Here is a 14683-nt window from a genome sequence, read left to right as displayed (position 1 = left end):
AAAAGTATCAGAGTTTTTTGGTTGTCCAGTGAGCTTGTTAATTAATCACAGAGTATACACATTCGTTTCAGATTTGTAGCCAAAGAACTGCTCAGAACTACTCAGAGTGCTCAGTAAGAATGTGACATTGACATAGTATAAAACCCTGTGTCCTTGTGTTGTCTTTTCCTCCTGGTCTCTTGCTCAGAAGAAGACCTACCAGTGCATCAAGTGTCAGATGGTCTTCTACAGCGAATGGGACATCCAGGTCCACGTGGCCAATCACATGCTAGGTAGGAGAGGTGACTCATTTCATATTTCTCTCCATGTTTATGGTCACTTGTTTTGAGGTACTGTCTTATGTAGTCATACATATGAATATCTGTTGATATATTGTTTAATTATTCAACATATTTCCTGAAGATATTCCATTTACATTCCATTTTGTTCATTTTGCAGACGCTCTTATCCAGAGCATATTGTTTCATATTTGGCTTTAAATCTTTCACATTCTCCCCCTATTGCAGTACTAAATACAGTCTTTATTGTAACAAAAATAATTACTGTAAGCATAATTATAGAATATAAAATCTTCTATTTTTATACCTTGTGAATTTGTGACGAAAGCCTCTGGGATGCACAAGCATGAACATTGTGTGAGTCTGCTTTTGATTTTCAGACATTCTTGTCTGTCAATGCTGAAATGCCTGATCCTGTATGAAATGTATTAAAACAACAATGTAGTACAATTTGATGCATGTAGACTAAGTTCATCGAACAAGATTCTAGATAAAACCCTTTATTCAAATGTTATTCAACACATTACTATTCTGAATGCTTAATTAAAACACAAAGAGCATACCCTCCCCTGTTCTATAATTCTCAAATGTCTTTACTTTTGGCTTTCATTTGTATGCAGGTAGAATCATTTGCAGAGAAAACACAATTCACTACCCAGGCTTCTTTCTTTCTTGCCTGCAGTAAGTAGGCGTCTGAATTCCAGTCTCACCTTCCTTTATTCATTCATTTATTCAACTCGTTTGGCGTCTCTTTCATTACACTGCATTATCTGTTGTCTTCAGTGGGAGAGAGACTCATTGATCTGGAACCAACCCGCCTCTCTGTTTGGGACGCGCTTCTAGGCGCAGGTGAATTTAAACACGGTGGGCAATTCTATCAGGAACACACTGTTTGTGCATAAACAATCACTGGCATGTGATTTCTGATTTTGAGCAGTGTGTGAGCTGTGTGCTGTGTGGCGTGTGTGTGTGTGTGTGTGTGTGTGTGTGTGTGTGTGTGTGTGTGTGTGTGTGTGTGTGTGTGTGTGTGTGTGTGTGAGAGAGTGTGTGTGTGAGAGAGAGACTATGTGTGTGGTTGGTTTGTATTCATCTGATCTGCTCTCTCTACACTTTACTGGGGGTGCCTAGTGCATCACCATGCTAGCGCTAGTCCTCTCAAAACACCTCCCCCTACTGGTTACTTTAAGTCTTTCAGCCACACAGACAGGCATGCAATTCCCCCATAATGTTAGAATCCAAACCGTTTCAGAAAAACAAATCTGAAATTACTTTATTTGGATAAATACAAATGTGCAATGGATCAAAATCAAATATTGATTGATCGAATGCATTTTGTTAAAGAAAGTATATACTTCAAATAGATAAAAGAGAAATAGATATAATCGATAAAAAGTAATTGTAATTTTTTGTACATTTTTTGTTAATTGCCTATAGTTATGTTATTACACAAACATTGTTCAGAGTTGACATTGGTTGGTTTTATATGCTGAGGCATTTCTCTTTCTGCTCTCCCTATCCAACAATGGGAGGGTTAAACCTGGAGCAGGCTGTAATTACCACAAAACCAATTTAGCCCCCCAAAAAACTGAAATACCCTCATTTGGAAAAAGCTCTAAATACCGTCTCTTTCTCCCTGAAAAGGGGACACTTTCTCACTTTAATGGCCATCTGCACAAGAGAGGGGAAACGGGGCTCGGGTCATCTCTGCTCAGCTCTCAGCGTTATTAGCCTAGGTAATGGAGCAGGAGCTGGATTCATAGGGGTGTTATTTTCAACCCATACCCTGCTCCACTCATACCCCACTCCACATTGGTTTTGCTTCACACTGATAACTATATATAGTGATGTGGCGTGACATAACGCTGTCGCTAAGTGTATGGAACAACAGAACCCGAGAAGTCCATCTCAGCTGTCTGTCTTTGTAATACAATCATCTCTGACCGTAAACCAAGTGCACTCTGTCTCCCCTTCCTCCCCGCTTTCCTAACCAAAGAGCTAGCTAGCTTGTGGCCTTGTTTGTACGTCTGCCAGCACATTCTGATGCATGGATATTATGCTCGCATGACGACAGAAAGCACAGCTCTGGTGCATTGCTTCTCAACATTTAGCATGATCATTTGGAAGTGGAAGGGAGGGAGGGAAGGAGGGAGGTGGCTATGGGTGTGAATGTAGGAGGACAGTACACTGCATACCAGCCCTAGCCTGGTTGAACCTGACTCAACACTGTGTTCACAATGTTGACTCTGTGTTCAGTCTGGTTTAACCAGGCTAGACCAGCTCTGCCAAGCGCTGGAAACAAACCCAAGTGTCTTAAGATGGAGGCTGCAGCCTGCTAGGGCCCAGATGGATCAGTACACATTTGCTGTACAGCTGGTCGCTCTGTTTGGGGACCTGGTGTGATACTCCTATGGAGAAAAAAATGATATTGCCACCATCCAAGGAGCAATTTAATAGCAGGCCAGAAGACAGCTGGCCACTCTTTGGTTTACAGTTTTTTTTGGCATGGCGCACTTACAGAATTGAGGGTGCCCGACAAACAGATTTATACTGCTTTCAGTTGTTGTGGTTGTCGACTATCAAATCCCTCATTTGTATCTTTCTTTGTGCAGGATGTTGATTAAGGCATTCTGAATTCTTCATCCTCCACACAGATACAACACATTTGTGTCAATCATCTTCTGTTTGGGTTGTATGAGACAAGCACTCTAGATCAGGGATGGGTAACAGGCCTGCAGTTAAAAAATGTTTTTTCTCCTCTGTCAAGAGGCCGATAAAATGTGTTGCTCAGGCCCCCCAAAAGGCTAGGGCCAGCTCTGACTACGTGTGTGTATGGATGTGGGTATGCAGACCTGCGAGACACTGCAGCCCATCATGATGAGTTAAGATTTTTCTTGGGCCCCACCACCATCAAAATTGCCCATCCCTGCTCTAGATGGGTTGTTTGTTTGCTCAAGTTATTGTTTGTTTTGAACTGTTTGCCTTTGAAGCTCCTTCATATGTCAGTTAAGCCTGTTGGGTTTAAACCAACGGGACACCACCTCTCCACAGCGCTTCACTTTGACCTCACCGTGAACTCATGGGGGGTGACTTTTGACCCATTTATCCTACTGTCTCAAATATCCCTCTGTGGATTTCAGTGACCAATGACACATTTTAAAAGCATGGGCAGTGAGCATGGTGCTTAAAAGGTGAAGAAGGGTCTCACATTTTCACAGTTTTGGTGTCCACTCTGATCCTATATTTTTATACTAGTCCAGTCCAAGCTACTCCAGCCAAGGTGGCAAGGCTCAGAAGGACAATCATAAACAAACAAACCCTAGGCAGCAGGGCAGGACATTCCAGAAAGTGGTTTTGGGGTCACCTCTACCGTTTTTTGGGCTGGTGACAGGACAACGCTGAGCCTGCAGCCAATTCAGGGAGGAGCCTTCTCCCTCTCACAGAGCAGAGCCAGTGGCCTGGTCAGCTTGGGCGGAGGGGATGGAGGGGGGTGGGGGGCACAGGAGGGGTAGGGTACGAGGTTCGGAGCGGAGAGGGAAAGGCACATTTGGTGTACAGCTGGCGGCTCTGTGTGAAGCAAGTCACTGTGGGCTGTTACAGAGCTGGAGAGAGGAGGGTGAGGAGCATGAGGCCTCTAGCCCTCCTCCAAATTCAACCTCTGTCTCTGTTATCTCTCCCTCCCTGACTCTCTCTGACACCGTTTTTCATACTAACCACCAATCTGGCAACCCTAACTGTGTTCGGCTTTTAGTGATGTAGTAAAGCAGGAAGAATAGCTGTTTTCGGAGGCTAAAAGGCTTGTTGTTTAGTTTTGTATATGAACCACCAATCTGGCAACCCTTACTGTGTTTGGGTTTTAGTGATGATAGAGTAAATAGAGAAGTATAGTTGTAGTTGAGGCTAAAAGGCTTGTTTCGTTGCCTTCTAAAGGGCTTCAAATGATCCCTTATCCTCCTGGTTGTGGGTCCCTGGAGCAGTTTGGACAATGGTGTGTTGATTAGGCCGTCTCTGTCATTCTCTTCACTAGTGGCGACACACTCACTCACTACTCCATTAAAGGACATTTCTTTTCATGTTGCGTAAAGAAATAGGATGGTTTTAGTGTTTTGTTGTTATTACCACCAGACAGTATAACAATAACCTGTGCCCTGCAATGAATTCATCTCATTCATAAAGCACATACACATGTAATCTGTTAACAAACATAGTGGAACAGGCTTCTCATTTCATTCCTAAGGGGTTGGATCAGACTCTAAAACCCAATAGTCAACACAACATACCACAGCAACAGGAACTCGATCAATGTTATGAAATAAATAAGAGAACAGACCAGTCTCACTCCGACCAGCCCAGATCAGCCATTGGAAACAAAAGGGAGCCATGCGTACTGTAGACTGAGTGCGATTTCTAGCCTGATTTGTATTAATTGGTGATTAATAATAACTCCTCTCGATTCGTTAGCGCAGTCACCTCCCGCGCAGTCGAGTGTGCTGCTGCTAATATGCAATTACGCTCACCTTCCTTCCCGTTACATTATACCTCTCTGCCTGACTAATGTGGAGTCCATGAGGAGAATAGAGAAACAGAGACGGGCTGCAAAGAAAAATAATATCTGTAGTTTCAACACATTCAGTTGCACAGTTTTTACCTGACTGGATTATAGCTTATTCCTTCAAAAAAAAGTTAAAGTTCTCCTTTAACTCAGAGACTGTCTCTATCAAAAGCTTTTACAGCATTGCGGTGAATGTACTCTTCTTGGAAAGGTATTTCTGTTATGATGGTCTGTTGCTAGGCCAGACAAGCTCAGTCTGATATGGTCCTTATATAGAGATTCTCTTGATATTTCCCCAAACCTCACAGACTAGGCCAACATGTGAGAAAATATGTGATGCTCCCACAGTTCATACGGTGTGTTTGCACAAGGTTTTGAGCGAACAATGTCTGGACTCTGTTGTGATTGGTAGGCTGATGTCATGTCACCATGGTGATTTTATTTTGGCAAATCCTTTTGAGGAGATACTGTTGTAGTACTCTACCTAATGACGAATTTGTCTGTTGTAGCTCTAGCCCAGCTACCATGTCAGACTGCTTGGTTTCTCTGGAATGAGCTTGAGGTAGAAGGCTCATCCTTCCTGTTCTCCAGTCCTGGCTCTTCTATATTTTATTGATATACAGGAGGGATGTCTCCTTTAGAGTATTAATGCCAACCCTTGTTTTGAAGTGGCCTATAAATACTGGATGATCAGAATGAACCTCTCCGTTCCTGTCCCTCCCCGGAGGTTCCTAGATGTCACGGAGGCCATCGGAGCATGGGCACCGCGGCCCGCCCCTGTCCGAGGGGGTTGCTAAGCAGTCAGACGGGGAGGTGGCTTATGGGAGCAGTGCAAACAGACTGCTCTGCCTTAGTAAAGGTCAATGCTGCAACCCACACCTCTCAAATCCCAGAAAGACCTCTCATTGTGTGACCTAGACTCTGAGTGTACCTGGAGAGAGATGCCTCCCTCTGCCCTGGGGAGAATTACAGGGCTAGCGTTGTGTTGTGGTAGACATGACGTGGTGTAGCGGTGTGGTGTGGTAGACTGACGTAGCATGGTGGTGTGGTGTGGTAGACTGACGTGGCATGGCGGTGTGGTGTGGTAGACTGACGTGGCATGGCGGTGTGGTGTGGTAGACTGACGTGGCGTGGTGGTGTGGTGTGGTAGACTGACGTGGCATGGCGGTGTGGTGTGGTAGACTGACGTGGCGTGGTGGTGTGGTGTGGTAGACTGACGTGGCATGGTGGTGTGGTGTGGTAGACTGACGTGGCATGGCGGTGTGGTGTGGTAGACTGACGTGGCGTGGTGGTGTGGTGTGGTAGACTGACGTGGCATGGTGGTGTGGTGTGGTAGACTGACGTGGCATGGCGGTGTGGTGTGGTAGACTGACGTGGCATGGCGGTGTGGTGTGGTAGACTGACGTGGCGTGGCAGACTGACGGGGTGTGGTGGTGTGATAGACTGATGTAGCATGATGGTGTGGTGTGATAGACTGACGTGGCGTGGTGGTGTGATAGACTGACATGGCGTGGTGGTGTGATAGACTGATGTGGCGGGGTGGTGTGATAGACTGACGTGGCGTGGTGGTGTGATAGACTGACGTGGCGTGGGGGTGTGATAGACTGACGTGGCGTGGTGGTGTGATAGACTGACGTGGCGTGGTGGTGTGATAGACTGACGTGGTGTGGTGGTGTGATAGACTGACGTGGCGTGGTGGTGTGATAGACTGATGTGGCGTGGTGGTGTGATAGACTGACGTGGCGTGGTGGTGTGATAGACTGACGTGGCGTGGTGGTGTGATAGACTGATGTGGCGTGGCGGTGTGATAGACTGACGTGGCGTGGCGGTGTGATAGACTGACGTGGCGTGGTGGTGTGATAGACTGACGTGGCGTGGTGGTGTGATAGACTGACGTGGCGTGGCGGTGTGATAGACTGACGTGGCGTGGTGGTGTGATAGACTGACGTGGCGTGGTGGTGTGATAGACTGACGTGGCGTGGCGGTGTGATAGACTGACGTGGCGTGGGGGTGTGATAGACTGACGTGGCGTGGGGGTGTGATAGACTGACGTGGCGTGGTGGTGTGATAGACTGACGCGGCGTGGTGGTGTGATAGACTGACGTAGCGTGGTGGTGTGATAGACTGACGTGGCGTGGTGGTGTGATAGACTGACGTGGCGTGGTGGTGTGATAGACTGACATGGCGTGGTGGTGTGATAGACTGATGTGGCGGGGTGGTGTGATAGACTGACGTGGCGTGGTGGTGTGATAGACTGACGTGGCGTGGGGGTGTGATAGACTGACGTGGCGTGGTGGTGTGATAGACTGACGTGGCGTGGTGGTGTGATAGACTGACGTGGCGTGGTGGTGTGATAGACTGACGTGGCGTGGCGGTGTGATAGACTGACGTGGCGTGGCGGTGTGATAGACTGACGTGGCGTGGTGGTGTGATAGACTGATGTGGCGGTGTGATAGACTGACGTGGCGTGGTGGTGTGATAGACTGACGTGGCGTGGTGGTGTGATAGACTGACGTGGCGTGGTGGTGTGATAGACTGACGTGGCGTGGTGGTGTGATAGACTGACGTGGCGTGGTGGTGTGATAGACTGACGTGGCGTGGTGGTGTGATAGACTGACGTGGCGTGGCGGTGTGATAGACTGACGTGGCGTGGGGGTGTGATAGACTGACGTGGCGTGGGGGTGTGATAGACTGACGTGGCGTGGTGGTGTGATAGACTGACGTGGCGTGGTGGTGTGATAGACTGACGTAGCGTGGTGGTGTGATAGACTGACGTGGCGTGGTGGTGTGATAGACTGACGTGGCGTGGTGGTGTGATAGACTGACATGGCGTGGTGGTGTGATAGACTGATGTGGCGTGGTGGTGTGATAGACTGATGTGGCGTGGTGGTGTGATAGACTGACGTGGCGTGGTGGTGTGATAGACTGACGTGGCGTGGTGGTGTGGTAGACTGACGTTGCGGTGTGGTCTGGCTTTAGAAGTTGTCACCTATATTTAGTCCTAACATAGTCCTTCCTTGTTGGTGTCAGCTGGGAGGAATTACAGCAGTACATCCGGTTGCGATATAAGATAACTATTCTACTTAAAAGCAATAAAGAAAAGGCATTCCAGTGGCATAACTTATCATAAGCAGATTCTGTGGCTACGAAACAACAACAAACAGCTAAAGAGATGTACCCAAGGATTGGAACACTTTTAATGGCGCACAATTGGTGTTTCCAAAGTGCTGTGTAACGATTGACTGTTCTCATCAACGCTCGGTGTGTGAACGACAGACATGGGAAAAGGGAGGGGAGAAGAGAGGTGAGGGGGGTAGAGCGTGAGCCCCTCAAAAGGCCCCCCAGCGCCAAAGCCTTAATAATCATGTGAGCTGCACTGGACTTCATTACCCTCCTGTTCGACAGGCGGAGTGCCAGCCTGGATTGCTGGCTGGCTGCGGCAAGGTCAACGTCGGAGGAAAAAACAGTTACTGTGTTACTCCGGAGTGGGAGCAGAGAATGGGAGTGGAGGAGAGGGGCTGCCATCTGTCAGCTCGGGCCTGCCATACCCGCAGAGCAAATGGACACGGGCGGCCAGAGGAGAGGCCACAGACACCCATCGAGCTAAACCCACCGAGCATAACACTGAGGCTTGGACAGACAGAGAGCCAGCCAATGCAGAGCAGAGCACAGAGATGGACCTTGATGCTGCAGCTAAACACAGGGACAGTGCAGGGACAGTGGTGTGTACATAGATAGAGCTAGCTAGTGTGGTAAAGTTGGCATTGGGTTCTGTGTGCTTGTTTCTTAGTGTGAGTGCACTATTGGGGTCTGGCTGTTATGAGTCCAGATGGCAAAGTATTGAACACAAACATGATCTGTTAGAGTATGTTGTTAGATTAAAGTCATTCTTGACATTTTAGTTATATTTTGATAAAGACCTCCTTTTTCGTATTTCATTTGTATATTTTCAGAAGAGCTCTTCACGTTGTCCTTAGTTTCAAGTTTCATTAGTCATATATAAGGGATACGCATGGTATACATCATCCAACAAAATGCTTACTTGCAGGTTCCTTCTGGACAACAACAATAAGAAATAGTAAAAAACAAGAATACAAACATAAAGTAAATGGCAGTAGAATAGAATAAATATTTTAGCATAAGTATAATACAGGAAGGCTCAATTTATAATCCAATATTTATACATGTATTGGGGAACGAGGGGATAGGGGGCAGTGTATGAACTGAGCAGTGTAATACGAGTTCGGTAGCATCAGTTGTGATGTGTGTGTAGCATGAACGTATATTTGTGTGTATGTCTGTGTGGGTGTGTGCATGAGTGAGTGCATGTTTGCTAAGGTGCGGAGAATCAGAGCAGGTGGTCAGTCCAGTTAAAGTGTTAATCAGTCTGATGGCTTGTAGATATAAACTGTCTCTGAGTCTGTTGGTATCAGACCTCATGCTCCAATACTGTCTGCCCAACAGTAAGGGAGAGAACAGCTCGTGGCTGGGGTGTGTGGGGTCCTTGATGATGCTGCGTGCTCAGGCACCGTTTTGAGTAGATGTCCTGGATGGGTGGTAGTGCGATCCAAGTGCTGTACTGGGCCATCTTCACCACCCACTGGAGGGCCGTTCTAGTCGTGCACGGACGTGCACAATTTCCGTTCCAGACCATAATGCAACTGGTCAGGACGCTCTCGATGGTGCAGCGGTAGTATCTGGAGAGGATCTGGGGTGGCATGCTACATATCTTCAGCTGCCTTAGGAAGTAGAGACACTGTTGCGCCCTCTTGACAAGAGTGGTGGTGTTGTTGGTCCATGAAAAGTCCTTGGTGATGTGGACAACAAGGAACTTCAAACTCGTGACTCTCTCTACTGCAGTCCTGTTTATGTGGATCAGGGCACGCTCCCTCCTCTACTTCCTGAAGTCAACAGTCAACTCATTTGTCTTGCTGACATTGAGGGAGAGCTTGTTGTCATGACACCACAATGCCAGTTCACGTACCTTCTCCCTATAGGCTGACTCGTTGTTGTTGGTTATCAGGCCTACAACCGTGGTGTCATGAGCAAACTTGATGATGGAGTTGGTGTTGTGTAAAGCCTCACAGTCGTGGGTGAACAGAGAGTACAGCAGAGGACTGAGGACACACCCCTCTGGGGCCCTTACACTGCTCTAGTAGTCATGTTTCCCTTTGCCATGCTGTATTGCCCGACTTGAACAACAACAACAAGAGCCAGATTGTCTTGACTCTTGTTGGACATTTTAGAAGCCCTATCTATCCCTTCTCTCTCACGCAGTGGTGGTTGTATTGTTGTTTCAACTTGCCTGTCCCAGCTGTACAATACACTGGGTCTGTGGACGAAAAAACTACTGGGCATCTGATTTAGTGAGCAACCCTCTCAGTGAGGACCTTTATGATGCCCTCTGGCCAATGTGAAGCGGAGTGGAGGAACCCTGTGGAATGTTCTAAAGCGCTCTCTAATAGGTTTCAGGTGCTGTGGGCCACCTGCCAGCCCCCCGTCCCCCCGTCCCGTCCCGTCCCGTGTGATAGCAGCACAGCCATTTCTCCTCTCAAGGAGACGGGGCAGACACATGACAATGGACACCAGTCATTTCTATAGGAAAATACTCAGCAAAAAATTAATTGTCATGTAGAACTCTCCCATTCCCCCAGTGTGGTATTCCTGTTGTTTGTCTCAGTGTAACATTTCTTTAGCTTTTTGTTTACTGTACTCAGAATTGTACTATAGGCTAAAATCAATTGTAATGTCCCTTTTTAGATCAATACAAAGATAAGTGTACAATTTCTTACAGTAGACTCTCCTCACTTGACCTCTTAACCTTAACAAGATGAGGAGAAAACAGATCTGCACTTTATCCCTCCACCTCTCCACAGCTTTTCCTGTCCTCATCTTAGAAAGTTACTGCTTGTTTTCCCTGTTCCGTTCTGTGACTGCAGCCCCCTCTGGCTCCATCGTCAACACACTCCGGAACACTGGGAGAGGAGATGGTCCTGGGCGATTCTTCCTCGTTAATGGAACTCCCACAGGAACTCCCAGGATGAAAGCTGCAGTACATACAGTATTACTCCCACAGGAACTCCCAGGATGAAAGCTGCAGTACATATTAAGCATTAATGTTGATGTATCAGTGTTAATACAGTTCCTCGACTCTGCTGAGGTGGAATTGTCGGTGTGGCGCAGATCTAGTCTGTATCACGGTTTTAATTGAGAGGATCCATTTCAATCTTGTTATGTGGAGGATAATGTGAGTTATGTTGTTGGATAACATGTGTTATGTGGAGGGTAATGTGTGTCCTGCATGCATCATCTGTTACCATTAATATACGTTGCATTTTGTTACAACATTATCCCCGCTACAGTAGGTGATGAGCATGACAAGACTGCTGGAGCATACTGTATAGTGGTTTTGCCTAATCAACAGTAAAAGAAAGCAAAATACTGTACCAGATGCAGTGTTTTTTGGTTTATGAGCTTAGATGTATGGTTTTGTTCTAAAAATGTAATCGAATTTATCAGGAATAGTTTTTGTTGCATTAACATTTTTAATTGACACATTTTCTATGCAGATTTTTTGAAAGACAATACATTCAACTCAGACATAGACAGGCATTAGTTAGGCGTTAGTGGTAGAATGTTCAGATATGTTCTCTGTTCATTCCGTAAGGGTTGAGAGTGAACATAGTGGCGACGCAGCCCTTTGTCTATCCATTTGTCCCACTGGAGACGCAAACCTTAAGCCACTCTCCCTCTGATTAATCTTTAACGTTTATAATTACTAATTAAGTTAGTAAGAGACTTTTAATGTAGTCCTCCTTCAATGGGGAACAGAGAGGACAACATATCATTAGCTTCAATAATGAACGTGGATGAGACAGATAATAGCCTATGATAGGTGAACAGTGACAGTTATATTAAATGAGGTGGATGGAGGGTATATGGGAAAGACTGTGAGGATGTGGTAGTTTCATGGATTGGGAAGCTCTGGAAGACAGTACTGTGGTTGAGTGGTCCCACAAAGTCCAGTGTGGTGAATAAACAACACTGAAATGGAGGGGTTTGGAGAGAAAATGTGTTATTCTAGTTGGTAGACAAAATGTAGGCTGTGGTTGGTTGGCACTCCTTCATGGTGTAATATATTCCATGTGTCTGTTGTTCATATACAGTGAAAAATGTTAATCGTAGGTGTCAAGGGTTTTTCCGAGACTATGTTCTTAAAAAAAATCTCATTATCACTTAAGTGCTTTAGCGTTGGCTGTCATTATCATGGTGTCTGTGCTGTGAGATATACTGCTCATTATTTCATCTTTTTTTTTTACCTTAAAGACGACAATGATGCTAACCTGGCACTTCCCACAATCCGGCCCACTTTGGGGAAGGTGCTTATGCCATAATGATTATTATCATTAAGAAGATATTAATGTGCTTAGTGTTTGTGACCCAGCTGCTCATCATGCCCGGTCGCTGCCAAAACGGACCCTGCTCAGGGGCCACAGGGGCCGACCGCCCACCTGTCCAGGGGCTCTCAGGGTCACCAAAGGTGACGCCTACAACCCAGGCTTCTGATTGGACAAGTTTGGTTATTAGTCAAAACCTACTCTATCTAGCTACGTTTCCAGTGCAGAGGTGTTGGTGAAAGTTATGGATTTGTGTTTACATAAAAAGAAAGTTGTGTGTTTATACTGTATGTGGGTGTAATAAATAAAAAAGTAAACAAAAAAATTGGTTGAAAGATTACCAACGTCTATAATAAAACTAAGTGATTATTATAATAACCAACCCAATTTTTAAACATCTCCCTCTTATACAATATTGGCGTACATATTAATTCTAACTATGTTATTCCGATGCAAGGGGAAATGTATGTTTTCCCTTCAGAGATTTATTCCACATAATTATACAGTACATTTCCATGTTACTGTTAACACACGCTGTTCCAACAGTTGAGCAGTAATACTACATTTTGGGCGAAATTAGACTTTTTGTGCAAATAATTTGTTTAATTTCTGGTAATAGATTTAAAAACAACAAAAAACAGACACCGTGACAGTACCATATAATAGCTTTCTCTTTTACTCATTTCCACAATGACAGTGAATTAACTATGGGTGTGAACATCATAGTTACAGTAACCTAGGATTAGAAGAACATGTTCTATGGCAGTCATGATTTACATATTGCTGTAGTTGGGGAGGTTGGAGGACTACTCTGTCAGAGTAGCTCAATACAGTGTGATGTGGTCGTCACGGAGACAGTGTGTGTGGAGCTAGCTATAGGCTGTCTGGCTCACTCTCCTCCTTTCCCAGTTTTCAAATTGCTGCTTCATTAGGTCTTGGAAGAGGATCCTGTGGTTACATTTAATCAAACGAATCGCTATGGAAGACTCACACAATCAATCACAATCCTTATCCAATATGTTACATTCTGTAACTGCCATGCTGGCTTGGAGAAAACTCAATTACAACACTCTCCCCTTTCACTTTCTGCTGTTCTCTTTCTGCGGCTTTTCTGTGATATTATGCATTTTCTGCTGTTGTTACAGTATGCATACGTTAGCATCTAGTTTATGTAGTTTCATAAACTAGATGTCGAATCTTAATTTGACCCATTTCATCATAGGAGGAAAATAATCCTGCAATAGGAGAATTTCCTCCTGGTCTAACGGAGTAAAATGTTGGTGTACCGTGGGAGACCCCGGTACACACCTGTACTGTAACTTATGTAGGCTACTTGCAGGCTACAGCATCGTGTGAATTCTTATGTGGATTGTATTTGTAGGGGGTTTATGTATTTTTCATTCTTGGAAATCTGTTTTTTTTAGATCATTTGATTTATTATATGTTGAAGGCAAGCAATAGGCAGAATCAATTATTGGTTACCTCAGTGCTTGTGTGGTCCAGCGGTTTACCCAGCGGTTTACATATGCGGTTTACATATGCTACAGCCCTTTGACTCATGAATTCATGTATATTTTTGACGCATTCATTCCGCGTGGTTACTGGGTTCATTCTGCATGGTTACTGGGTTAAAACAGAAACAACTCCAAGGTCAACAGTTTAGGCATTCATTCCGAGTGGTTAAGGTTATGGCTATGGTTTTGGGAAGGCTTAAAGCGAAATAGTTTAAAACAACGCGCCTGTGTATCATCAGTATTTATAACATTCTTAGAGCTTGCATTGTAACCTGCCGTAGTGCAGTGGACGTATGAGTTTGTGCCCAGTGCTGAGCGATCTAGTGACGAGCCTGAGCCCGCATTAGGCCCACAAGTTAATTGCACTTATTTAAATGTTTTCAACAAGTAAAACGAATAGTCTGATAATTAACATATCAGAGAAAAGTGTCTCAGCTCAACGCAATCGTCTTTGGATTGGCTCAAATGCATAAACATCTTGACAGCTTTATGAAATTTAATATTAAAGCCACCCAATACAGGCTTTCACTCTACACCAAAGACCATAACTAAATTGACAAATTATATATAGCTGAACAGTAAAACGTGGGCTAGCATCCACACTGGAGGAAAGTTTCTCGTTATACAGTAGGCCTACATCTGTCAATAAACTGATGGCCCAGATCAGCTCATCAACTCAGCTAGGAAAACACAAACGGTGTTATCGGTTTTCACACCTTTTATTATGTGACAATGGGTAGCCTACAGAATGTAGCTTATTTGAATATAATCAAATAACAAGGGGCATACATTGATGGCACTAGATTATCATCAGTTGATGTCTCGTTAAACCATCAATACGTGCTAAATTCACCCGCACAGCTGATCTTAATTACTGGTCATCTCATTACCGCTCCCTAAAAGATGGTGATGGGTGACATTACACATTAGGTGATGGGTGATATT

At 45.1% G+C, this 14683-nt stretch overlaps 1 protein-coding gene across 4 annotated transcripts in view; it reads left to right on the top strand.

Annotated features, from left to right (window-relative positions):
* LOC115157114 (zinc finger protein 521-like) overlaps nucleotides 1-14683 on the top strand; it is a 166415-nt gene that overhangs the window by 82546 nt on the left and 69186 nt on the right. The window contains exon 6 of one of the 4 annotated variants that reach the window (XM_029705065.1): nucleotides 191-272. In XM_029705065.1, coding sequence (XP_029560925.1) covers nucleotides 191-272 — 82 coding nt within the window. Of the gene's footprint in view, nucleotides 1-187; nucleotides 282-14683 lie in introns of all 4 variants that reach the window. The other 3 variants (XM_029705063.1, XM_029705064.1, XM_029705062.1) reach the window with 3 other exon arrangements.

This window comes from Salmo trutta, chromosome 21, assembly GCF_901001165.1.
Source record: "Salmo trutta chromosome 21, fSalTru1.1, whole genome shotgun sequence".
NCBI lineage: Eukaryota > Metazoa > Chordata > Actinopteri > Salmoniformes > Salmonidae > Salmo > Salmo trutta.
The sequence above is the reverse complement of the archived record's forward strand: the minus strand, read 5'-3'. Positions and strand labels throughout refer to the sequence as shown.